Genomic DNA, 26,956 nt, shown 5'->3' on the forward strand with positions numbered 1-26,956 from the left:
CTGAAAGAAAAAGAAAAACAACTGTGTGACTCCACAGCTGTGTCAAATATATTGAAGGAGAAGAAGCTAGCTTTTAATAAATATAAACAGACTCAAAATGAGGAGAAAATTGCCAAATTAGATATTTAAGTCAGAGAATAAACCATACACCATGAATAATTAAACTAAAGACAAAGGAGGGGAAATATATAAATAAGGATAATGACAGCTTAAATAAATACTTCTGTTCTCTTTTTTAGAGGGCTGCGAAGGTAGAGAACCCTTGCTGGAAAGGGAAATAGGGTGACAGGTAAAACAGGTGCGTTTGCACAGTAAGAAGTTCTATGTGAGCTCTCCAAAGTGTAAACAGACAAATCCATGGGACCCAATGGGATACACACAAAGCTATTAACGAGCTTCAAAGTACCCATGGCAAAACCATTGGCAGTCTCATTTAAACAGTCTCTAATGGCAGGAGTAGTTCCAGAAGACTAGAAGTTGGCATCTGTGCTACCACTTTACAAAAAAGGTAGCAAGCAAGACTAGGCCAACCATAGACCAGTAAGCCTTACATCAGTAGCTGGTGAATTTATTGGAACCATGTTAAACGATAGGATTGTTAAATATCTGGAAATAAATGTTTTGCATGATCAGATACAGCACAGGTTAGCTGCAGAGAGATCCTGGCAAACTAACTTTTTTTTTATTCTGTAACTAAGATAATAGACCAGGGAGCAGCTGTTGATATCACCTAACCAGATTTTAGTAAGGCATTCACCTCTGTACAACACCTCATAGTAGACTTATAAATAAATTGCAGACTTTCGGTTTGGATGCCAGAAAAGTTAAATGGATACGGCAGTGGTTGAGTGATAGGAGGCAGAAGGTTGTAGTTAATGGTGTATATTCAGAGGAAGAAATTGTTATCAGTACTGGGACCTGTATTTCGTAATATATTTATTAGTCACATGATCTTAATGGTGAGGTAGATCTTTCTGCAGATGATACAAAGATCTGCAACTGGGTAGACCTTCTTAGTGTAACAAGTCAAATGGCAAATTAAAAGAATTGTCAAGAGTGTGGCAGCTGCAATTTATTGTTGATAAATGTAAAATAATGCACTTGGGACATAAAAAATCAATGGAATGTATATGCCTATATGTTCTTAACTTTTGTATTTTTTAATCTGTGACAAATTGTTACATATATATAGATATATATACTGAATATATATATATATATATATATAATAATGATAATAAAGGATTTAAATTTAAAAGAGTACTACACCCCAGATCACGTGTTATAAAAATAACTTTAACACAAAATATAATCTTTGTACAGACCTTTTTCCCCATACACGTTACCCCACACTTTAATTTGTATTATACCATTCTAAAGACCACTTTGATAGCTTCCCGAAACTTTACCACTAATAGAAGGTGGCCGGATCACCGTGACCGTGAAGGGGGAGGGTGCGGCACTATCATTATAATAATGGGCCACGCAGGGTAACCAAATAGGCTGCCAGCTGTGCCAGCGACACTGCCAGCCAACAGCACACGTACGGCAGTCCTGCGGCTCTGCTCCCGCTCCTCCCATATGGGTGTCCTGGGCACCGTCACGTGACGGGGGAACTCTCCGCCCCGAAAATCCGGTGCGGCCCCCGTGCCAGCTGCTAACTCCTTACCGGGGCCCCGGCAGCCCGCTGCTATCATTTACTGAACACAGAGCCGGCTGCAGGGAGCCCGGTGAGTACCGGGGGAAGAGGTACGAGGTCGGGACGTGGTGGTTGGGGAGGGGGCGCGTACATAGTGGAAGTTCCAAAGGGTGGTCCCTAGCGCCCACTCCTTGTACGGGGACGGTGCTGGGAGGGCTAATGACGTGTGGACAGGGGGTCTCTATGAGCTCTTTGTGCGGCAGGTTTAAGGTGGGGAGCATCATCCAGTCATCACCCGAGTGACAGGAGGGATGGGTCACGGCAACACTTCTAAGAGCTCCTGCAACTTGATCGGGAGTTGGGCTGACATCGGAGCGCTGATCGCATGTACCGAGCACCGTGAAGCTGGCATGTGACAGCAGCCCATGTGCGAGATAAGATCAGTAACTGACACTTCCTCTGGCTCTGCAATGTGTGCCACTAGTGTCCATTGATCTTATTTTGGGGGTTTACACAGGATCAGGCTGCTGATGTGTTCGGGTCACGTTCTGTGCATGTACCTGAGTGCATGATGTGTGCTTTGCTGCCCTTGTTTGGGGTTAAATGTCAGGGTGATGCAGCAGCAGTGTTCAGGGGCTTTCGTGTAAAAGTTCAATGCTCTCTAGTTCCTTGTTTGCTGTGGCTTTGAACTTAACCTGAGGGCTGCAGGAACAGGCTTGACGAGGCACTCTAGTATTTACCAATCTCCTGATATCAAGAGAAAGCCAGTGCTGCTGCCGATCAGTGCTCATCACCCTAGTAAATGAGAAACATTTCACCTGTGATCACTCTTAGCCTTGAAGTTGGTGAGAAATAGCTCATATGGGTCTATTTACTAAAGAGGGAGTTGTGGTTTCAATATGAAGAGCTTTCCCCAGGACTGGAACTAAAAAAATAATAATAATTGGGTTAAAAATGTGACATAAATTGAATACCAGCCCCATATTTCATGGTGGGTTTTTTTCGCGTACACAGCACATACGTGAGGTCCCAGCCGCAATATATTTTGTCCAAAATAGGCACAGACCATGCAATTTTAGGATATATGTGAAGAACACATTTGTCATTAATAACATACGTATGGAAACACAAAGTCCTAATATCACTGTGGCCCATGACATCATGTAATGGGATGGGACCAACTGGCAGGGCACCGGTATAGTACAAAGAAAAATATTAATTGAAACCATCTTCAAATGTATTTCAATCATTTTATGAAAGTTCTTTAGAAAGTTCTTTAATAAACAGGCAAATAAACATGTAGCGCTCTTAAAAATCCATAGGTTAGTCCAGGCAAGCGGTAATGTAATATATGTGTGTGTTTGTATGTGTGTGTGTGTGTTTGTATGTGTGTGTGGGTGTGTTTGTGATATTCTTTTAGAAAAGATGGTCTCTTTGTACCTGTTTATTTCAGGTATGAGATTTAGTAGCCATCAAAAGGAAATGAGGTCCTCTATAAGCTGTGGAGAATTACCTGGTTCTGTTCCGCAGCCAATATAGCGATTATGTTTATAAACACAAATATGGCTATAATGTATAAAAACATCATTTTTACACTTTATGGTATTATACATTTTTTCAACCCGTCCATTCTTGATCGCGGGGCATTTGCTCTTCTAAAGTAAAGGGCCGGTCCAATTAAATAGACAGTCGTTTTTTTTTATTGTCTGGAATTTTGTATGACTTTGGCAAAAATATTAAGAAAAAAAAAATAACTGCAGTATTGGAAGAAAAGTGTAATGGGGCCAGAATGCAGCTGTATGCATGGATCTGAATGTTTCTTAAAACAAGTTACACAATTTAACACAATAAATGATCCACATATCCTGAAATAGTTCACTGTGAGTTTCTCCATGGAATATTCTGAATTGCTTGCTTGAGTTTTATAACTTATTGACACTCCCTAAATAAAAATAGGTCACTATGTGCTGAACAACTGACAATCTAACAAAACCTAAAACTGATCCAAGCAGAAAAATTGCAGCGTTATTAACCATTGTGTTTCCAATCAGTCATTTACAGCTGGTGATTTGCACTCTAGTTTCCCAGTTCTGACTTTATTCTGTAAGGGCGTTCTCCTGAGATGCTTGATACTGGATTTGTGGTGATGTTTCCATGGGGTCGTTTCTTGTCAGCTGTAACCCATGCTTGAAGAGAGGTGACTTACTTCAAGGTTTCGTAAGTTTTGCTTTGTTTAAAGACCCTCCAGTAATTACCACTATTTCCTTGAGGGGCTCTCTGTCATAGATCTTCTAAGGATCAGTATTTTCGGTATTCGTAGGATCAGCCACTCGTGAGTCCATTGGCTTGTCTTTGACCCTTTTTTTATTCAGTTACTTAACCCCTTAAGGACAATGGGCGGTCACTAAACCCATTGAAAACAATTTATTTTGAGCCCCTCAATGTACAGGCTTTGTCATTAAGGGGTTAAACAGGCAGGGTTTTTCATGAAACGCAGCAGCTGACTGGAACATACACAGATTTCAGAAGCTCCATTATGAATACGTTCAGTACTGGAAATCAGTATTCACAGCTTAGTCCTCGTAGAAGGCACTCTATATACACTTTGGGATTTTTCTTGCTGGTGTTTGAGTTCATCCTAGTGGTTGTGAGTCATGGACTATTAAATTAGTTTGGATTTTCACATCAGATCAGATTATATGGAAATGTCTAAAAATATTCCAGGAGAAAAACACAAAACTACACACCCCACGGGTAACGTGCAAGCGGAGCAGGCTAAATCACATTAATTAAGCATTTGATCCGCCGTGCTGTTAAGCCTTTCTCTGGCAACCTGGAGAAACGAGAGAAGGAACAATAACCACGGTTAAGTATTAGAGTTGGCTGAATATTAATGCAGTTTTAATACAGGTTTTTCATTCCTGACTGGTGTCATTAACTATTCGCGGCGGCATTTGCAGAAGTTGTCTCTGATTACAAGTTCCGTGTATGTAGTCATAATTTAACTGAATCACCGTGGGAGTTTGTTTGCTGATTTCAGCCATACGTCCAGCTGATTTGGTGACAGAGCAATGTAGTAAGTATGGCCGCCGCCGCCAGTTATTACTTATTCTGATTATTTTAATATTTTACATCTGTTAGAGGCAAGTTCATTGCCTTATGTTTAAATGATTTCAAGGTGGGAGCTCCTCAGGTATTGTCTTACAAAATACAAAGATATTCCACAGCTTTAGAAATGAGTGGTTGGCGCATTGCAAAGGCTTGTGATGGCAGAGCTTTAAGGTTGTTGAATAAATGGATTTGTAACGTCAAGATCCCATTCGTCATGGAAGATGGTGTTTCTTTTTACATTAATATAGCGACAACTCCATCTCCCTTGTGCCACCAAACATGCAGGTTTAGATAACGGGAATCAAGAGATGAAATCTCCATGAGAGGTCTAGAAGGTGATATAGGAAGATGAGCACTTGTGTGGTGGACATCCAGGTGAACGCTCTTTATTGAATAAGATATATCGATAGTTAACACATCATTTTTGAGAAGACAGGTAAACTTCCAGCTGTGAACTTCTGACTTTCGTTGTTGTCAGTTGGCATTTTTTGTCATATTCTGGTGATGCCTCTTGACAGGTTCTTACGTTTTGTCTGATAGTAAGTTGAATAAAACCCTTGTTGACCTGAACCAGAGAGTATGATGGGGACATCATGTTGGTTTTTGTTTTTTTGGGAAATTTCTCGTTCGCTGTTAATCGTAGTATTGAAATGTGAAGTTTGTGAAAGATTTGGTTAGCAACATACAATTGTTCTTATTGAAAAGTTTAAACAGCTTAAAGGCGCTGTTCCACGTGCTCTGCTGAATTTATTCCCATTTGTAAATAAATGCAAAATTCCTAGCATTGATGAACAACCAAACCTTTTTTCTGAAATAGTTCTTCAGTAAATTAAAAATATATTCCTTGAAACACTTGTTCTGTAACACAAAACACGTACTGATTCTTGCCCTATAAACTGAAGAAAAAAAAAAGCTTCTTAAAAGTTTATTTTTGTTTTTTACTTGATTAACTCTTTGGAGGAAAGAATAAAATGACAACTGTCTAACTGTTTTACAGTGGACCTGTCATCTAAAAATGTGCACTGCCATTCAAAAGTTTGGGGTCACTGTCTAGCTGTAACATAATCGCAAAAAGGCTTTTTTAATGATCCATTAACCCATTGAACTTAAACTTGGATTAGCTAACGCAAAGTACCGACTTACATAACTTTTCACATTTCCTAACCGATTGGCAAGCACAATATACAGGTGAAAAGTTACCCCCTACAGAGTGACACCTTGTCATTTTTCAGTGACAGGTGCACTTGAAGTTTATTCTTGTATAAATGAACATCACAACTGCAGTGATAACAGTGGCCAGTGTTTACAAAACAAACATCAATAGAAGTAAGCTTTTAAGGCAATTTCGGTGACTTCTGTTTCAGAATAATTAAAAATATACACAATGCCGCTTGTGAGCAAATATCCTGTACTGTAGTTACACATATATCTCACGTGTACTTGATTTTCATGCTTACCTTTGCTTTTGAATGAACCTGCTTTTGAATGGCAGTTTCCCACATTATGGCATTGAATAAAACCACCAAATAATTGTAAACGGAAAAAAATACCAGTTGGCATGCACTAGAAACCAAATTCTAGTCCACCTGATGCCTTTTATTTTTTTAATATTCTTGTTGACCGCGTCTGTTTTGTAAGAACATGTGTCATACCCCAAAGTTTTCCCTAATAAAAAAGGATTTATTTCTGATTTTATTTATTCACTAGGTTTAACCCCTCATAGGTCAAATAATGTAAAATATGTGTAGATATAAGGAAAGAAGCATTTTGAGCACTTCTGCTATTCCTTTGTTAATGCCTAACAAGTAATTTCTTTTTTTTTTTTTATAAATTATATTTGTACATATAGTACAATATTTAATAGGACTAAATCCATTTAGAAACCATGCTTGTATTTGTTAAGGCAAGGGCTTGACTCGGCTTGTCGCATGGTGAGCTAAAAGCAAATACCGGTATGTAACTAAATACAAATAAATGTAGTAAAAACAGGGTACTGCGGGGTTTGGGAAATTGGAAGGGGATGATCCTTTAACATTTTCTACATTATTGGGTTGATTTCTGTTAATATGGCAAGTGATGTTCAGGAGATTTAATGAAATGATGTCAATGGATTTGTGAGATGGGAGAGTGAATCACAGAAGGCTAAATATGCGTGTAATAAGAAGTAAATAGTGATGAGCTGTAGTTACCGCTCGTTTCACTTTAAGGCAGGGGTGTCAGACAGCATTCCGGAAGGGCCGAGCGAGTGCGATGTTTCCAAGCATATTTCGAAATCATGATGACTGAGCAGGTGGCTGAATCACCTTTGCAGGAGGTGAAAGCGTTCACCCGCTTGACGTTGTGGAATGTTGTCTAGCACTTTTTATTTTCAGGCTTTACAGAAATAGCTTATATATATTCTTTATATAGCACCAACGTATTCTGCAGCTTTATACTATGGGCAAATAGCATAATAAGAAGTATGGTACTTTAATTATATTTTCGATTATTAAAATTTACAGGTGTGAAGGGCTCTCATCAGACAAGTTTCAGTACAACTGTACATCACATGTATGTTCTTAGATATCCTAGGCCAGGATACAGGGTATGCCTAGATTGGAATATACCGTATTTGCTGAATTATGAGACGACCCCCCAAAATTTGAATGTTAATTTAGGAAAAAAGAAAAAGCCTGAATATAAGACTACCCTACAGGAAAAAAGTTTTACTAGTAAATATTAATTCACACATAGAAACATAGAAACATAGAAACATAGAAAGTGACGGCAGATAAGAGCCAGAAGGCCCATCCAGTCTGCCCAACCTCTGAGTACTCTCCTTTAGTACTTGCCCTTATCCTATATCTAGCTTGGCATTATGCCTATCCCATGCTTGCTTAAATGACTTTACTGTATTAACATCTACCACTTCCACTGGGAGGCTATTCCATGCGTCCACTACCCTTTCCGTAAAGTAATATTTTCTGATGTTACCATTAAACCTTTGCCCCTCTAGTTTATGCTTGTGTCCTCTTGTTGCGGTTTTATTTCTTCTTTTAAATAAACTTTCTTCCTTTACTTTGTTGATTCCCTTTAAGTATTTAAATGTTTCTATCATATCCCCCCTGTCCCGTCTTTTTTCCAGGCTATATAGGTTAAGATCCTTTAACCTGTCCTGGTAAGGTTTATTTTGTAATCCATAAACCATTTTAGTAGCCCTTCTCTGCACTTTCTCCAACATATCTATATCCTTCTGGAGATATGGTCTCCAGTACTGTACACAATACTCCAAGTGAGGTCTCACCAGTGATCTGTACAGCGGCATGAGCACTTCCCTCTTCCTACTGCTAATACCTCTCGCTATACAACCAAGCATTCTGCTAGCATTACCTGCTGCTCTACTGCATTGTCTACCTACCTTTAAATCCTCAGAAATAATTACCCCTAAATCCCTTTCCTCACACGTTGAGGTTAGGACAGTACCAAATAGTCTATACTCTGCCCTTGGGTTTTTATGCCCCAGGTGCATTACTTTGCATTTATCCACGTTAAATGCCAATTGCCACAGCTCTGACCATTTTTCCAGCTTACCTAGATCGTTTGCCATTTGGCTTCTTCCTCCAGGAACATCAACCCTGTTGCAAATTTTTGTGTCGTCGGCAAATAAACATACCTTTCCATCAACACCATCTGCAATATCACTAATGAAAATATTAAAGAGAATGGGTCCAAGTACAGATCCCTGAGGTATCCCACTGGTAACAAGACCTTGTTCTGAATATACGCCATTGACTACAACCCTCTGTTTTCTGTCACTCAGCCACTCCTTAATCCATTCAACAACATTGGGATCTAAACCCAGAGATTGCAGTTTATTTATAAGTCTTCTATGTGGGACTGAGTCAAAGGCCTTACTGAAATCCAGATACGCAATGTCTACTGCACCACCTTGATCAATTACTTTAGTCACCCAATCAAAAAAATCAATAAGATTTGTTTGGCAAGATCTTCCTGAGGAAAACCCATGTTGTTTTTGATCTTGAAAGCCATGTGACTTCAGATGTTCAACAATCCTTTCCTTTAACATTGTTTCCATTAATTTCCCCACTACAGATGTAAGACTAACTGGCCTGTAGTTGCCCGTCTCCTCCCTACTGCCTTTTTTGTGTATAGGCACAACATTCGCTACTTTCCAATCCCCAGGGACAACTCCCGTTACCAATGATTCGTTAAATATATCAGTTAACGGTTTTGCTAGTACACCCCCAAGCTCTTTTAATAACTTGGGGTGTATCCCATCAGGCCCCATCGACTTATTTGTCTTTACCTTAGACAACTGAAGTAAAACCTCCGCCTCGATAAACTCACATATTTCAAATGATTCAGTCTTTTTTCCCAACTGAGGTCCCATTCCATCATTCTCATCTGTAAAAACTGAACAGAAATATTCATTGAGACAGTCAGCTAAACCTTTATCCTCTTCTACATATATGCCTTTTGTTTTTAGTCTAACTAATCCTTGTTTAACTTTCCTTTTCTCATTTATATATCTAAAAAATGTTTTATCTCCATTTTTTACTGATAGGGCAATTCGCTCTTCTGCCTGTGATTTGGCAGTTTTTATAACTTTCTTTGCCTCTTTCTGCCTAATTTTATAGATCTGTCTATCTTCCTCACTTTGGGTATTTTTGTATCTACTAAAGGCTAACTTCTTGTCTTTCACGATTTTGGCCACTTCTGCAGAGTACCACAGCGGTTTCCTTAATTTTTTACTCTTACTGACCAACCTAATACAATTTTCTGTTATCTTCAATAAAACAGCTTTTACAAAATCCCATTTCTCCTGAACACCATTTAAATTGCCCCAGTCTGATAATGACTCCTCTATACATTTTCTCATTTTAGAAAAGTCAGCTTTTCTAAAATCTAAAACTTTTGTTTTTGTGTGGTGTGACTCAGTCACTGTTTGTATATTATGTATATATATTATTGTATACATGTAAACTATTTTTTCATACTTAATAAAGTTGTTTTTTTCCTTTCATTTGCCAGTGCCCCAGTTATGCACATTTCCCCCAGAAATGCCTTATACCCCTATATGCCACTCTGCCTCCCTAATAACCCACTCTGCCCCAGATATGCCTTATACACCCCTATATGCCACTGCCTCCCTGATATGACTTTTAACCCCCTATATATCACTCTGCCTCTCTGATATGCCTTTTAATCCCCCCTATATGCCACTCTGACTCCAGAAAACTATTTAACCCCCCATGCCACTCTTACACCCCATTTGCTCTGAAAAAAAACTTGTCTTGTAATCTAGCAAATACGGTATGTTTAAAAACTTGAAACATGCCTCTGTTGTCCCCATCTTTCCCTTTACAATGGGATCAGGTGCACTTTTCTTGCCCTTGTGTTGACTCTATACATATATAATCATATTTTCTACGTTGGTCCAAAAAAAGTAAAGACTCTGTTGACTCTTGGGCTAATATGACAATATCATTTTTTCTTATACTGGCATATTGTAACTAGAGGCTTTGAGGTGCCTTAATTGTTCTTGTGAAGAAGATATGAAAAGACCATATGTGTAGGGTATTACTTCAGTCATACCTGGCTATGCGAGGGTGTCGCTCATATGGGGGTGGTTTTGTGAAGGAGCTGGGCTGAGCCTTTAATGAGTGATGAGTACATACCCCTCACATTTTAGGTGTCCAAATAGAATTATTGAATTCGAAGGGAGATAAGAACCAATCTGCCCATCTATTCTGTGCATTTTATCGAGGCACATGTGTTGGGGAGCATGATGAGGGGAGAGGTAACCTTGGCGTCGCGTGGGTCATATGTGGGAACTGTGGGAAAAGAGGCCTGTGCTGCAAAAATGCAGGCTTCCCTTGATTTTATGACTCCCTGGGCCAGTCAGGGCAGATCAGAGGATCTCTCAAACTGGCCTATGCTCCCCCCCCAAAAAAATGGAATTGTAGGTGGGCAACTACCTGAAAACACTCCTGAATCCTGTCTATAAGCTCCCCATGCACAGTAGTGTAGACTGGCCTAGGCCTACTAGACTAGACTTAGGCAGAACTATTGGCCCCAAAAAGTAGGGCAGATCATATTCTTCAATGCACCAGTGTACCATGGGAAGCAATCACGCTGGTAACCAGTCCATTTATACTACGTAGGGCTGTGTCTAGCTTTTACATCCTCCGTAGTATCTTTACCAGGTGTTCTCAACAGAAAGGAGCGATGCTGCCTGTGCAGGAAAGCACTGTACCCAAGGGCAAGGAAACAAGCAGTATGTCTGGGTGAAACACTGCATTTTCTGATTACAACAGGTCTGCCTAATGTCTACAAAAAATTATAGGCATTACTGCCCCAGCATCGGTAGGGTAACCTGTCTATATGATTATCTAAGGTGCCTTCTAAGGTGAAAAAAAGACTTTCACTGCCTTTCAACTACTTTCACCTAGAGATCTTGGCTTAATGGAGACCAGTACTTCTATGCCCAGGCATTATGGATGCATTAGCTCTGCTGTTTATTAAATGAACACAGCTTAATTGGCATGCTTTCAAATTCCTTTGTCATGCTGTTTTATCATTTTGCTTCTAGTGTACAGGCAACCCTTATCAACATAGCTCAGCACCACCCAACATAAATGGCAGTTATGTTAGATAATGCAAGACATTGCTAGACCATACAAGAGAACAGCAGACCAGTCACAATTCCCAGATAGTGTATATTAACCCGTGTAGTGCTGTTTACAGATTAAATATTAAACACCATACACAAACTGGAAACCTACCTTGATGTATATACAAATATGAGCAGTCATCTTAATTTACAGTTCACAAGATTTTCATAATTATTCCTCCCCATTAAGTGATTTTTCTTTTAGGGGTAGGAGAGAAAAGCGAAAGGACACCTGTTACGTCAGCGCTCTTACCATAATTGAATTAATTAAAAAACGCTATATCATTTGCTTTATTGTTTGTCACTATATAATGTGAATTTATTACTTATCATTATTATTATTATTATTATAATAAAACGTGTTAGTGACTATTGCACTTTGAGTACTGTTGTCATTGTAGTGACTTGTGGTTTTTAAACCCAGTTTGCTACTTCAATGCATATGTTTTCCGCTGTTGTGTTGCAATTCTCGTATAAGAAATCAATTCAAAATGTTCACCTTTATTCCAATTATAGCCATCTCTTTTATGTTTGTTTTATTACATTAACATTACATTTAACCTCTATATGTCCTGGAGCTAATGCTCGGTAAACAGATGACCAGGCTTAAAAAAGCGGCTATATTTTGCAGTGTATGGTAAATTCATTTGTAAATGTGGAGAGTAACCTTTTGGGCAGTGCTTATCAGTTTTTGCTAATATTTACAGTGCCGTAGCAAGGCCTTCCCCTCCTTTGCAAACTCACAATCATTAGCATTACTCCTTCTCTACTTTGGCACAATGCTTGGGAGTTCACGACCGGGTAAAACGCTGTCATACAGTTCGAGTATAATGGAGCAGTGTACTGCAGCAGAAACCATTATGCCGTAACGTGTGTACTCACACCCTCTTAATTTATGCATATGTCGCTACTATAAATTTGACAAAAAAGGAATTGTATCTCTCTTCGACGAGTTCCTATAGGTGAGGCCATAGATAGACCATTATAGCCATTATATTCGGATGGTGCAAATGACGCTCAGTGCCCCATATAGAAGCCATTTTTCGCTGAAAAGGATGTTAACCCCTTAAGGACAATAGGGGTTTTTACTCGTAGTATATTGTGGGACAATGGCTATTTTAACATTTTTCGGTGTTCCTGTTTAGCTGTGATTTTCTTCTTTCTCATTTCATGCTCCCACACATATTATATATTGTTTTTTTCAGGACAAACAGGGCTTTCTTTAGATACCATTAATTTTATCATATCATCTAATTTACTATAAAAAAAATGATAAAATATGGGGATTTTTTGTTAAAAAATTACTTTTTCTCACTTTTTAAACAAAAAACTTTTACTCATCTGCAAAAACGAATGAAAAAACCTGCTAAATAGATTCTACTATTTGTCCTGAGTTTAGAAATACCCAATGTTTTTATGTTTTTTTGCTTTTTTCTGCACGTTATGGGGCAATAAGTACAGGTAGCGTTTTGCTATTTCAAAACTTTTTTTTCCAAATCTGGTAATTCTTCGCCCCATGTGCCATTTCGGGTATCTTTGAAGCCGGCCAATGCAATTTACCCCATCAAGTCATATATTTTTAAAAACTAGACACCCCAAGGTATTTCACATGCTGGTAATTTAACCCTTTCCATGCACTAATTTTACCACCAGCCTTTGTGAAACTTTATGGTAGTAAATTTTTTTGTATTTTTTTCACACACGTTGTACTTCAGGTATAAATTTATCGCTCCTGGTATATGTCCCTGTCAAACAACACCCCAATATGTGTTCAGTAACATCTCCTGAGCGCAGTAATACCCCCCATGCATGGGTTTGTTGGGTTATTTGGGAGGTAAAAGGCCGCCTTTGTGAGGTGTGTATTTTTTGGCCATTTAGACATCTGATCCTACTGCCCCCATGTCCCATATTTGGGACACCTTTGAACCCGGCCAATTCAATTTATCCCATCCACTCATGCATTTTTTAATACGAGACACCCTATGGGCATTTGTAATGCCAATATTTTAACTCTTTCCATGCTGGAATTTTTGTAAAGATAAAGAATTTTAGGACTTGCTTATTAATTTTTTTTTTTTTTGGTGACAGTGGGGATTTTTATATGTTACCATATTATTTTAATTTTTTTTAAACATTTTTTTAATTTTTAATTTTTTTTTTTTTTTTTTTTTTTTTTTTTACTAATCACTCATTAGTGAGCTGGGCTCCATTGACCTTGCATGGTTGGATGCAGTACCTGCATTCAACCTGCAGGAGGAGCTCGAGAGTTCACAAGAGGGTCTGGATAGACCCTCTATGAACTCATTTCTATTGTTGATGCCATCCTGTGAATGACGGCAACGTCATTCACAGGATGGCACTTGTGGTTGCTCTTCGGAGCAATCACAAGGTGATCGGGGTAGGGGGGTAGTGTTGCTGACATGCCTCGATATCGAGGCATGTCAGTAACACCATTTATGCTTAGGAAGCGATTCAGATCGCTTCTTAAGCTGTTTTAGCCGGGCGCCGCCGCGATCTTTCATGATCGGTGCGGCGGCGGCCATTTTTCTTCCGGGGAGGGCTGCCCTCCCCGGATCCACGGTCAGCCTCACTTGGGAGGCTTCCGTGGATGCTGCAAAGCCGCCGATCGCGGTGAAAACGCCGCAATCGCGGCGATGCAGCTATTTAACGGCAGCCCGTACATGTACGGGCATTGTCGTTAACCCGTTGCACGGCAACCCCGTACATGTACGTGGATTGTCGTTAAGGGGTTAAAGGCAGCCTTATTCATGAAAATACGCAAACTTCACATATGGGGCTCCTGAAGTCAAAGGAGCATAATCTCGACTCGTTTAGTCTGGCTGGGAGAGGCGAAGCCGGACAGCTTTGATGAAAGAAGTTACTGCAGGCTCTCCAAATAGAGGAACTAAGGACATCCATGCAAAATTTAAGTTATCCAACGCATGGTTTATCTAAGGTCTACCCATTAAGCGCACAATACCAACTGCATAACTAAGCTACCGAACAGGATAGGTTAGGAGTTCCCCTTTAAAAGTTTTATTAATCTGTTCTTACTAATTACTCTCTTGGTTAAAGATGATATAGAATAAATTGGGTAATGGTGCTAAAATGGTTATACACATACCTGTGCTACCCAGAGCCCGAGGAACTCCTTGGGGGTACTGATGATGAGTGTAGGCAGGTCTGATGCCATCTGTGGGTGGGACTAGTCCCAAACTCTTTAAATTTGAATGGGGGTGTGAGAGGGAATGGGCGGGGAGTGGGGCGTGTCTAAACTCCCGCAACCCAGAGACTTCACTCCGTGAAACCGGAGAAGCTGCGCTTCACTCAAAGGTTCCAGGTAAATCCCAGAGTTCCCAGGTATGGTTATACATAAACGTTGCTGTAAAATAAGGTCCTTGAGTGAACTGATTGAGAAAAAACTTTGACTATGCAATTGCATCACAAATATCTCTGCAAATCTGAGACTAAGGAGTTGAGCCTTAAAATAGCATCTACATTGAGAAATCCTGTAACCAGCTTCATTTAAACTGGATACATTCCCAGAAATGGAACGCGTTTCAGTCAAAGGATCCACTTGTGTAGTTTACCCAATGTGTGAGGTTTGGTGTGCAATAAAAAGTCAACAGTCATTTTTAAACAAGTAATCATTTATAGTTTAGTTCTCAAAAAAACGGAATATGCAAAACATTTGGGAGAGTGCAATAAACCAAAGAAAAAAAATATTATTCAGCTATTTAAACTGTAGATAGTTGCAGCAAATAATAATGGAAAGGATACTAAGACATATAAAACATGATCTAGGGTTGCGTTATACGGCATAGCATCTCATTGTTTCATTTAGAAACACTCTCGTGTTTATAGGCCTAGTCTTCTGACCATGTTTGGTGGTTCACGTGTTTAAAATATGTTGTTTTAGTGTTGTTTACCTCACCATAAAGGTCAGATGCTAGCACCAATAAATGGACGTTTCAAACATTTTTAAACATTTCAAACTGTTTTGATAAATTTTAATACATTTTCACTTACTGCAGATGGTTTGTGTTAGATTCCATTTGGCCTTCTATTCCTGAAAAATATACAGTGAAGGAAAAAAATATTTGATCCCCTGATGATTTTTGATGTTAGACCACTGACAAAGACATGATCAGTCTATAATTTTAATGGTAGGTTTATTTGAACAGTGAAAGACAGAATAACAACAAAAAATCCAGAATAACTCATTTCAAATAAATTATAAATTGACTTGCATTTTTACTCAGTGAAATAAGTATTTGACCCCCTATCAATCAGCAAGATGGCTGGCTCCCACGTGTCTTTTATACAGGTAATGAGATGAGATTTGGAGCACTCTCAGCTTGTTACCTGTATAAAAGACACCTGTCCACATAAGCAATCAATCAGATTCCAAACTCTCCACCATGGCCAAGACCAAAGAGCTGTCCAAGGATGTCAGGGACAAGATTATAGACCTACGCAAGGCTGGAATGGGCTATTAGACCATTGCCAAGCAGCTTGGTTAGAAGGTGACAACAGTTGGTGCGATTATTCGCAAATGGTCTGGGGCTTAATGCAAGATCTCACCCTGATGGAGTTTCAGTGGTCATGGGAACGGTGAGGAATCAGCCCAGAACTACACGGCAGGATCTTGTCACTGATCTCAAGGCACCTGGGACCATAGTCACCAAGAAAACCTTCCCTCAGCTAGGGCATTGAAAATGGATGCATGACAATGGCCCAAAACACACAGCCAAGGCAACAGCGTAGTGGCTTAATGACTTGGAGGGGATCTGCAAAGCGGAGTGGGACAAAATCCCACCTGAGATGTGTGCAAACCTGGTGGCCAACTACAAGACCTCTGTGATCGCCACCAAGTACTAAGTCATGTTTTGCAAAGGGGTCAAATAGTTATTTCACTGAGTAAAATGCAAATCAATTTATAACTTATTTGAAGTGCATTATTCTGGATTTACTTATTGTTTTTCTGTCTCTCACTGTTCTAATAAAGCTGCCATTAAAATTATAGACTGATCATGTCAGTGGGCAAACATATATATATATATATATATAAATAAATAAACATTCCTGAAATATAAAAAATACTGAATTAAATCAGTTTGACATGACACAGTGCCTGATTTATGAAAATATGCATTATTTTTTCTTTTTTTCTTTCCTTAGGAAGGAGCATTCATCCTGGAATTTTATCAGAAGTTCTGGTAGACTAGAATTCACAAGGTATTGTTTTGGTTTCCTGTGTTAAATTAGTCTTCATTAAAATCATATTTTAAATCTAAAGGTTATGAACATATGAACACAGGGCTGGCCCTGCCATGGAGCAGAGCGGGCCAATTGCCCCAGGCGGCACTTTTGAAGAGGCGGCACTTTGCCGCCCCAAGCGCCTTTTTTTTTTTTTGAAGCGGAGGAGAGAGAGGGGCGTCGAGTGGTTTTCGCTTATCAAGTTCTCTCCTCTGCGAGTCCTCTAGCTCGGTCTTGGTGCCGGTTTGTAATGCTGAGCGCCGGAATATGACGGTATATGACGGAGGGTTGGCTGAGGGCAACACACAAATCAATGCACATGGATGTGGTGACATAAATGCACAAAGGGGGGCAATACACAAGGTTGTGGGGTGGAACACATTAATAATACTAAAGGGGGGCCTGGCTGGGGCATTAATACATAAGGGGCAAAAATATAAAAAAAGGGGGGTTAATGATAAAGCAGTGTAGAAATAATTTTTTTTTGCTTCATAGTGGCTTAGCCTGTCCTGATGTGTGTGTTTGGGTGTCGGTGTGGCAGTATCTGTACTGGTGTGTGTGTTTGGGTGTCGGTGTGGCAGAACCTGTCCTGGTGTGTGTGTTTGGGTGTCGGAGTGGCAGACACAAAAAAGCCAAGTGGAAAATACTAATATATTATATATAGAATTTGGTGTGTCACGTAAGAATATATTGAATTATCTGCATAACTTAAATGCCCATGACGTTTGGTTCTAGTCTTTTTTTTTTACGTGTAAATTTAAGATCTGTTTATATAACATAATCTATGTCACAAGAACCTGCCAACTCCATAAAGTACATGTATTGTACTCCATAACGTATGTTACTTGTATTTTTTTATCCATGAAAAAGTGAGGATTTTTCAGCATATTTTCAGCTTGACTTTCTCCAAAAATATCTTTATTTACCAAGCATTTACCAAGATAATATTCTAATTTCAGCTTATTTCTTTTTTAAAAAAATGGACAGACATGTTCACCAACTTTCATTTAGAACCACATTTGACATTGAGGAAACTATATTTCAAAGACTTTAATTCAGTTCAATCAAAGATTTATTATGGGATTTGTACAATTGACTTACTAGGGGAGAAAAAAGCTTTTTTGAACAATGCATTCTAAAACATATTGTTCACTCTGTTGCCCGTGAAAGAATGTCATAATGTAAAAATCATTTATCAGTGCAAGTCATCGCTGTGTTGTCAGATGAATAATTGCTTATGTTTTTCCCTTGTAGAAAACAAATTCAATAGTTGGCTGCTGGGTTTAAAGCAGTAGTGCTGTGTCTCAACTGTTCAGCTATAAAAGAGCTTATTTTTCTCCTTTCAGAGCCTTTGACGGTTCACAGTAATTTTTGGGTGTTTATGCTCAACACTGCTAGCTGAAATAACCCTTGCAGTACCAGTAGTAAAATGTGAGAAGGTATATCATTACGCAGAAATAGCGTTTTAGCTGCGTGGTCAAAACTGCTACATAATGAGAACTTGGGTTCTTCAGTTGGAGTGGCATAATCTGTATTTCTGATCTGTACCATGGGTATTTTAATATTTTTCTCTAACATGGTTCCTTTCATAAAACTACTTACTGAGCAATGCATGGAGCAAGGGCAATAAATAAGCATCATAAATAATGTATTTGCGTTAAATAAGAAGTGTGAACTATGTGTATGGGTCTCTGGGGCCGGACATTTGAAAGCAGTGTGGGCCAAACTCCAGTATTGCATCAGACTGGATGTCCAAGTCGGCTTTAAATCATCCATTCTGGGCTTTTCACAAAGCCAGCAACAGATGTAGGATATTGATATTAAAAAAAACAGTCTAATAATTAGGAAGCCTGTTGAGGGGAGAATAAGTTTCTCTGTGCTCCCAGGCTAAGGAAAGCCCTTCAAAGAGTTTCCCGGTGTCAACTGTGGCATTATCTACCTGGAATAGAGACTGCTGTTTCAGGAAAGGTTTTCCAGAGCCCAGTTTATATGGGTCTGGCCAAAGTACATAGAAAGCGACGGCAGATAAGAACCATTCGGCCCATCCAGACTGTCCAACCTCTGAATACTTTCCTTAGTCCCTGGCCTTATCTTAAATTGAGCTGAGTTTGTTATTAATCTGTGTGCCTTTGCCTAATTTGTCTTCTCATTAATACATGTTTATTTGAATGCCTACCTAAAAGATATGCAGGACAGAGCTGCGGTGGATGTTTTAGTAACTTTTTAGCACCAATATCTTCCACTGCCTATTGTTGGCCTACCATAATAAATTAATTTACCAATTAAAGGGACACTCGTATGATCTCTGCCCTACAGAAACTCTATGTGAATCACTCTGCAGGTCGGATAAGCCACTTTTCTTTGGCCACCCTGACACTCTAACCTCTGTGACAAGTGTCATTTCAGATGAGTATCCAAACAGCAATGTCTAAAAATCTAACTAATGCTCAAACTCCAGTGCGTTTTACTGTATGCAAATTAAAGCATTTAACATAAAAATTGGGTTTAATCAGGAATTTCAACTGTATACATTTTACTAAATAAGTTCTAGTTGTACAAAATATACAGATGCTTGTTTTCCTTATTCTTCCAGATAACCTGAAAACTTCAGCATGAAAAGTGAAGGTCATGACCTTATTAAAACCGTTGACATGGGTGCATTGCCTCCCGGGACAATATTCCTGGAGGAGAAGGAGAAAAAAAACATTAGTCTGAAGACTCGTTTAGAAGAGAAGATAAAGGAAACCTGCAGCTGTTCCCCAGCGAAAGCCAAAGATATATTTCTCAGCTTTTTCCCTGTCCTGCAATGGCTGCCTAAATACAAGTTAAAGGAATACTTACTGGGGGATGCAATGTCTGGACTTATAGTGGGAATTCTTTTGGTCCCTCAGTCTATTGCATATTCACTTTTAGCAGGACAGGAGCCAGTATATGGCCTTTACACATCTTTTTTTGCCTGCATTATTTATTTCCTCATGGGAACCTCCCGACATATTCACGTTGGCATATTTGGGGTGCTGTGCTTGATGGTGGGGGAAGTAGTAGACCGGGAGCTGCAAGCTGCTGGGTACGACAAGGTGGAAAGCCACACAGGCCACCATTTACTTTCAGATGTTTTAGATGTAAACAGCACGCGTAACCCGCTAATGACCAATCAGACTGCAACCTTAACATGCGACCGGAGCTGTTATGCTATCACTGTTGGGGCCACTGTTACCTTCATGGCTGGAGTGTATCAGGTACGTTTATGTGTAAGAACATCTAATTATTGTAACATATTATTTAACCATGTAATTGTTATTTCCATGATAACAGAAACATAGACACATATATTTTAAAGGCAGGTAGGAACCATTCTGCTCATTTAGTCTGCATGTTCTTCCTGCTTTATCAGTCCTCGGTCTTGTCTTATGCACAGGCCCCTCGGTAAAGTAAAACTTCCTTACAATCAGATCTTTGTAGAGTAGATGTAAACTAAACCAAATGTATTGGGGGAAAAAAACATCAATATGCATTTTGATAAAATCAAAAAACATATTAAGTGTAAATGGGGTGGGTAAGTCTACCCTGCATTTAATGTAAAAGGAAGCAGGCACGTTCCCCCATGCAGTGGATTCAGGCATGTTTGCAGTAGAAACAAGACTGTCTTCATTAGGTATAAAGGGTATATGTGATATGGTAATGTGGTTTCACGTTATGAAAATTAGACAGGTCGGGTGAATCATCCGTCTTTGCTGCTATTTTTTTTTTTTTTTTTACAAATCCTCTCCATTCATCTGGGACTTTTAGGCACTTCATTTTTATTAGGTAATTGAGGTATCCATAAACATTCCTGAATGTATTGTGCATTTCATAGCCATGCCTTGGAAGAAAACCATATTAGCCATCAATCACTTTGAATGATGAGGTTAATAGGTGTTTTAATTAGACCTCACTCTATAATTGGCTGTTACCGGCATTATTTCATTAATCATCATCTTTCATATATGTAGCATTAGATGTAACGTGTTAGGGAAAGAAAATTAAACCTCTCGAAGATTAGACGTTTATTTTATGTGCACACAAGAAGAAAATAAAGAGGACTGATTGAGACCACTAGATGGCGCCCTAAGGAAATGCAATGTGTAATTAGCAGCAGCAACAGAAAGTGTATGGATGTGTATATTGTCAAACAAAGGTATGCTACAAAAGATATAGCTGCTTTAAGTTGTCTACATTTTTTAACTTATATTTTACCTTGATACATATATATATTTTTTTTTAAAAATGTTAATTTAGACACTATACGTCTACTTAAAAAATAAGATGAGGCATTGGGCCGTGTTCAGTCAAGGGCAACCACTATGACAAAGCAGGCTGGAGCAGATTATTTTGTGGCTTAGCTCTGGATGTCATTTTATGGGAAAGAGCAAGCCAGAGATCGATTCGAAAAATTGGTGCCCATGGACTAAAAGACCACTGTACCCTTTGGCAAGACATGGCCAATATTATGATTATGGATTTCTTCTACCTCTAAAATTGTCTTGGCCACCTCTAAATATCACTTTGCTCACTATTGCATAGTAATGTACAACTTCCATCCACAAATAAAAGGGTCGTGGTTTTAGCTCCCTCACTTCTCTGTTAATTATGGTGGGCCAACACTGGCGAGTTTCTCCAGCAAGAATGAGTGAGCTGGCCATGCATAATGTATAACTCAATGTTTAAGGAGACTTTAAAGATGTCATGTTGATTGATTTAACTCTGCATTATACAAGACCAGCCATACTTTACCTGAAGCATAAATTCACTGCACTTGGCTTTGATAATGCAAAGTAAAGCCAAGAAGTTGAAACCACAACGGCAAACTCTTCTTCCAACTCTTCATTTAGTGGATGCATCTCTTTTTTTACTTTTACTTTTTTTAAATTAGAAAGTCCATTTAAATAATGTTTATAGGTGGGAGGGGGTTGTTGTCAATCCCTTTACACTTGATAATGAAATATTTCCCTTGTAACTTTCTTCAGTGATCTCTGGCTGCAGCCATCACTCTAACTAATCTTGACCTATTATACAGTAGCTTGCCCGGTACCGAGCTATATTCTTCTTTCAACTAATCAGTAATCCTTATCTAGCCCCAGAGTGACCTTGCTGTAAAAGCTGCCTAGCTCTGATCCATCATTCGCCTATTACTAGTAGATGAAAATCCCATGATTTGCTTCTACTGGAGTACAAGTTTAATCAGCATAAGCCAGTGATTACTAGAATGGCCCGAAAACAGAATAGATGCAAGCGAATCACAAGCACGTCACTAATTTAATGCCTAGACATGTCGTATTTCTTCCGTCACACTGTCCTTAGCAGTGACAACTGCAGTGAACATACAGAAAGAGACCATCTAACCTGCAAATAAGAATACACAGTTTAGTAGAGGTGTGTAGAGGCATGAATGTGGAGAGGCAAAGTAACACAATGTTACATGATCCCACAGTAATGGAGTGGCTGCTTGCAGGCAGCTATAAAAAAGGCTCTGGGCAAGCTAAGACCGCGGAGGTGTTTGGAAGTGGAGGTTTGGTCACACTTTTAGTGTGAGTGTGTATATTTAAGTACATATGTAAGCATGTGGGTGTATATGTGTGAGTATGCGCAAGTGTGTATGTGTGTTACACTGTATATGCGTGTTTGAGTAAGTGTGTTAATGTGTGTGCTAGGGCACAGGTGTGGGGGAGCATTTGGCATGACCTACCCGTCAGGTGTTATCTACCTCGCAGGGCAGGAGGTGCCAGCCCTCACCTGCTTATTAGCAGGATTAGTTGTGTAACACCCAAAATAATTAAAAGAAAGAGTAGGCCACTTTAATAGAATGACGGTAAGCTGCTTTTCTATGCCTTTGGAATAACACGTTCTAAGCCATAAACCTTGAAACAAACTTACAAAACTGTAAAACCAAAATAAATAGGTTTTTATGCCATATCCGTCATCATGCAGATGATTTATTGACCAACAGCAATATAGTCCTTTGGTTTACAATGTAGCAATTCATTTTCCTTACTTAAGGCATACAGGTAGAAAGGTAGAATAGTTTCTTCTTTGATTTTTTTCTTTAATCAAAAGGCGTTGCTAGACCACATTAATAGGAATCTGTCTTTGATGAAAGAAATCCATTAATACAGCATGTGTCATTTTGCAAACTTTTCATGTAGTTTTTCTGTAATGTTGCACATTTTAATGTAGACAATGTAGTTTGTGTCATTTTCTAAAATTGCTCTAAAATTATCATTGCTACTTTTTCAGATAATCAACGGTTGCCTTTTGTAATTCTTTTTCCTAATGCAAAGACAGTCATTGAATTGTCTGCTAGTGCTTTTCCACATTTTTAGTTGTTCGTGGTCCAGTCCCATGCGCTATTGAATTTAGTACTAAATACAGCATATGAAACATAATTCCTAGTTCTGTCGAAAACCCAAACACAAAACCAGAAATAACCTCTTTATAACCAATGATACTTCCCAGGGGATTAGAGACTGCAGTGAAAGCTGGCAGGATAAAAAAGGCCTGAATTTATAAGGGGTGGAAAGCAGGTTAGATACAAAGCGAGCCAGAGAATGTAAAGCAACGCCTTTGCTAGACATTTCTTATAATAATTATATATGTCTGTGGAGTATCGATGGTAGGAAAACTCCATGTTTTACAGCATTTCCACCTTTGTATAATCAATCACTCTTGTATTATTTATATATATATCTATTTTGAGATTTCCTTTTAATTAAAATTATTTTTCAGCTATGTACTGTTATTTCATATGGGGATCAAGTAAAGGTGGAAGAGAACTCTCTTCTCTAAAGCAGTAATCTGGCTAAGTTACTTTACCTTTCTATATTAAGCGCCCAAATCAGTTAATCAACATTATATCATCCAGCCGGGGTAGTTTAAATATATTATTCTAGGCAAATATAACTTGATTTAAACCAGAGAGAAGAATACTCTCCTATATAGACATTTCTTACACATTTTTGAGTTATTTCAATTAACATTTCACAGTAAGAAAACGACTTAATTTATCAAGTAAGAAGCATGTTCTTACCAGTAATACTAATAATAGTGTAAAGGAAAAAAGGGTCTAAGAGAAAAAATATCCTCTTTAGATCAGCCATAACATTATGGCCACCTGCTTATATTGTGTAGGTACCCCTTTTGCCACCAAAACAGCCCAGACCCATCAGGGCATGGACTCCACTAGACCTGAAGGTGTGCTGTGTTATCTGTTCACCTAGACGTTAGCAGTAGATCCTTTAAGTCCTGTAAGTTGCGTGGTGGGGCCTCCATGGATGCATCCTGGTGCCATGTGTTCTCCAGGTAAGTGATGCACCCATACGGCCATCCAGGTGATGTAAAAGAAAATGTGATACATCAGACCAGGCCACCTTCTTCCATTCCTTCGTGGTCCAGTTCTTATGCTCATATGCCCATTGTAGCCACAGTGGACAGAGGTAGGCATGGCCCTGACTGGTCTACGGCTACACAGCTCCATAAGCAACAAACTGCCTTTCACCGCATGACACCTTTCTATAGGAACCAGCATTAATTTGTTCAGCGATTTGAGCTACAGTAGCTCATCTGTTGGATTTGACCACTCGTGTCAGCCTTCACCCCCCCCCCACACGTGCATCAATGCTCCTTGGCCATCCATGAGCCTGTCGCCAGTTTTGAAAATACTCTGACCCAGTCATTAAAGCCATCACAATTTGGCCATTGTCAAAGTCGCTCAGATCCTTATGCTTGCCCAGTTTTCCTGCTTCTTACATATCAACTTTGAGAACTTTCCGCCTAATATACCCCACCCACTGACTGGTGTCATGATAACAAGATTATCAGTGTTATTCACTTCACCTGTCGGTTTTCATAATCCTATGGCTGATTGGTGTAAATCCTAATGATTGCCAAATATTCAACTAGAGAGAAATATTTGAAACCATACTTTTGGGAAGGAATAGTTAAAACGATAAAGCAAGAAAATCAAAAGGCCTGAACAGACATGTGTTTTCCATTCAAGAATGTTGGGGTAAACTGATAAAAATCAAACTAACATTTCCTGACTTATCTTATCTGCTTTATTTTTCAGGTTGCTATGGGGTTCCTTCAGGTTGGTTTTGTTTCTGTGTACCTCTCTGACTCGTTGCTAAGTGGATTTGCCACAGGTGCCTCTTTCACTATCCTCACATCTCAAGTGAAATACCTCCTAGGAATAAGCATACCACGTGCCAATGGAATAGGTTCCTCAATTTATACCTGGATTTACATATTTCAGAACATTCACTTGACTAACATTTGTGATCTCATCACCAGCATTTTGTGCCTTCTTGTTCTAATTCCAGCCAAAGAAATTAATGAATGTTACAAGTCCAAGCTTAAAGCTCCAATTCCAGTTGAACTATTTGTAGTTGTCGGTGCAACTCTTGCATCCCATTTTGGTCAGCTTAAGGAAAAATATGGTTCCAGCATAGCAGGCACAATCCCTACAGGTTTTCTAATGCCAAAATCTCCAGAATGGAGTCTCATTCCAAATGTTGCTTTGGGGGCATTGTCTATCGCCATTATTGGATTTGCAATCACAGTCTCCCTCTCTGAAATGTTTGCTAAAAAGCATGGCTATGAGGTGAAGGCCAATCAGGAAATGTATGCAATTGGATTTTGCAACATCATCCCAGCCTTCTTTCACTGCTTCACTACAAGCGCGGCTCTTGCCAAAACGCTAGTGAAAGAGTCTACAGGGTGTAGAACCCAAGTTTCAGGGATCATGACCTCCCTGGTCATTCTGTTGGTGTTACTAGTAATTGCCCCTCTATTTTTCTCCCTTCAAAAATGTGTCCTTGGTGTCATAACCATTGTCAATTTAAGAGGTGCCCTTAGGAAATTCTTTGATTTGCCCACAATGTGGAAAGTAAATAAAGTAGACACGGCCATCTGGTTGGTTACAATGTTTTCCTCTGCATTTATAAGTACAGAACTCGGCCTGCTGATTGGCATTGCATTTTCCATAATTTGTGTAATTATAAGATCTCAAAAATCCCGCTCAGCCTTGCTTGGCAGAGTGGAAAATTCAGAAGTATTCGAATCCATGGCTGTCTACAAGGACCTTAACCCTACTCCTGGCATCAAGATTTTTCGCTTCGAAGCTCCGCTTTATTATGTGAACAAGCAATGCTTTAAATCGGCTTTGTATAAAAAAACAGGTGTTGACCCTGTTTTAGTAGCAACTGAACAAAAGAAAAAGGCTAAGAAAAAAGAGAAACTACAGAAACAAGAGGGAATTATAGAAACCAAGAATTTTCAAATAGATACAGTACAGCAGCTCTACAATGAGCCCGTGCCTTTCCATACGCTAATTGTTGACTGCAGTGCTATGCAGTTTATAGACACGGCAGGACTGAACACTTTGAAAGAGGTCTTAAAAGATTATAAGAACATTGGCATTCGTGTGCTGCTGGCTCAGTGCAATATTACTGTGAGGAATTCCCTTCGAAATGGAGATTACTTCAACAAAGAAGAAAGTAGAATGGCCTTCTATAGCGTACAACAAGCTGTACAGTTTGCACAGTGCCAGCAGGAACAAGAAGATGACTGCATCAATGGCTCTGCAGTCTAGTGTAGTGGTTATCAATTTGTGCATATGGATTGATCTCCATTTAATATTCACCTCTTAATTTCAGGGACAAGCCTACAACATTTACCTCTGAAATCCATTATACAAGACATTCCAAGACACAGGGCAGACATTTAATATGATGCTCTTAGGCTTTGTGTTACAATATACCAAATGAGCAGAATCTTGGGGAAGCAAATCAAAAAGATTTAATTACACATGGTAATACTTTAATTGTTGTGGAAGGGAAATGTTTCCCTACTACCATGTAACTAAAGATAATGTTAATGCATAGAAACAACAATATATCAAGTGCACTTATTTCGTAGTCCAGTTACAGTAAAGCTGTACATGTATTTGTTAATAGACTTGCTTTACTAAACAGATGAATTATTCAGAAAATATCTTTAAATAGAGGATTATTTAATATTCAGCTAGATACGGCCATCTTTATTGTTTCCTTAACTCCATTGATGATGGGCAATCATTTCTTGGAATCACAGAACACTATCTAGAATAGACTATTATGAACATAAGCTGTTTGTTACATCAGTGCCTTAACTACATCCAAAACCAGCCTTGACAGTTTTTGGACAATTTACTCCTCAGCCATAGAACCTCATACAGAATGGTGTTGTAGATTTATGTATGT

At 39.0% G+C, this 26,956-nt stretch overlaps 1 protein-coding gene across 3 annotated transcripts; it reads left to right on the plus strand.

Annotated features, from left to right (window-relative positions):
• The first annotated feature begins 1,634 nt into the window (after nucleotides 1-1,634).
• Nucleotides 1,635-26,956, plus strand: SLC26A2 (solute carrier family 26 member 2). 3 transcript variants are annotated; one of them, XM_053463382.1, is made up of 4 exons: nucleotides 1,635-1,749; nucleotides 16,605-16,661; nucleotides 19,276-19,921; nucleotides 24,784-26,956. In XM_053463382.1, exons 3-4 carry the CDS (start codon nucleotides 19,295-19,297, stop codon nucleotides 26,305-26,307), a joined length of 2,151 nt encoding a protein of 716 aa, XP_053319357.1. In that variant the 5' UTR covers nucleotides 1,635-1,749; nucleotides 16,605-16,661; nucleotides 19,276-19,294; the 3' UTR covers nucleotides 26,308-26,956. The 3 variants fall into 3 exon arrangements, with proteins under 3 accessions (XP_053319357.1, XP_053319356.1, XP_053319358.1); XM_053463381.1 differs by having other exon boundaries at nucleotides 1,635-1,730; XM_053463383.1 differs by lacking the exon at nucleotides 16,605-16,661.

This window comes from Spea bombifrons, chromosome 4, assembly GCF_027358695.1.
Source record: "Spea bombifrons isolate aSpeBom1 chromosome 4, aSpeBom1.2.pri, whole genome shotgun sequence".
NCBI classification, from domain to species: Eukaryota; Metazoa; Chordata; class Amphibia; order Anura; family Pelobatidae; genus Spea; species Spea bombifrons.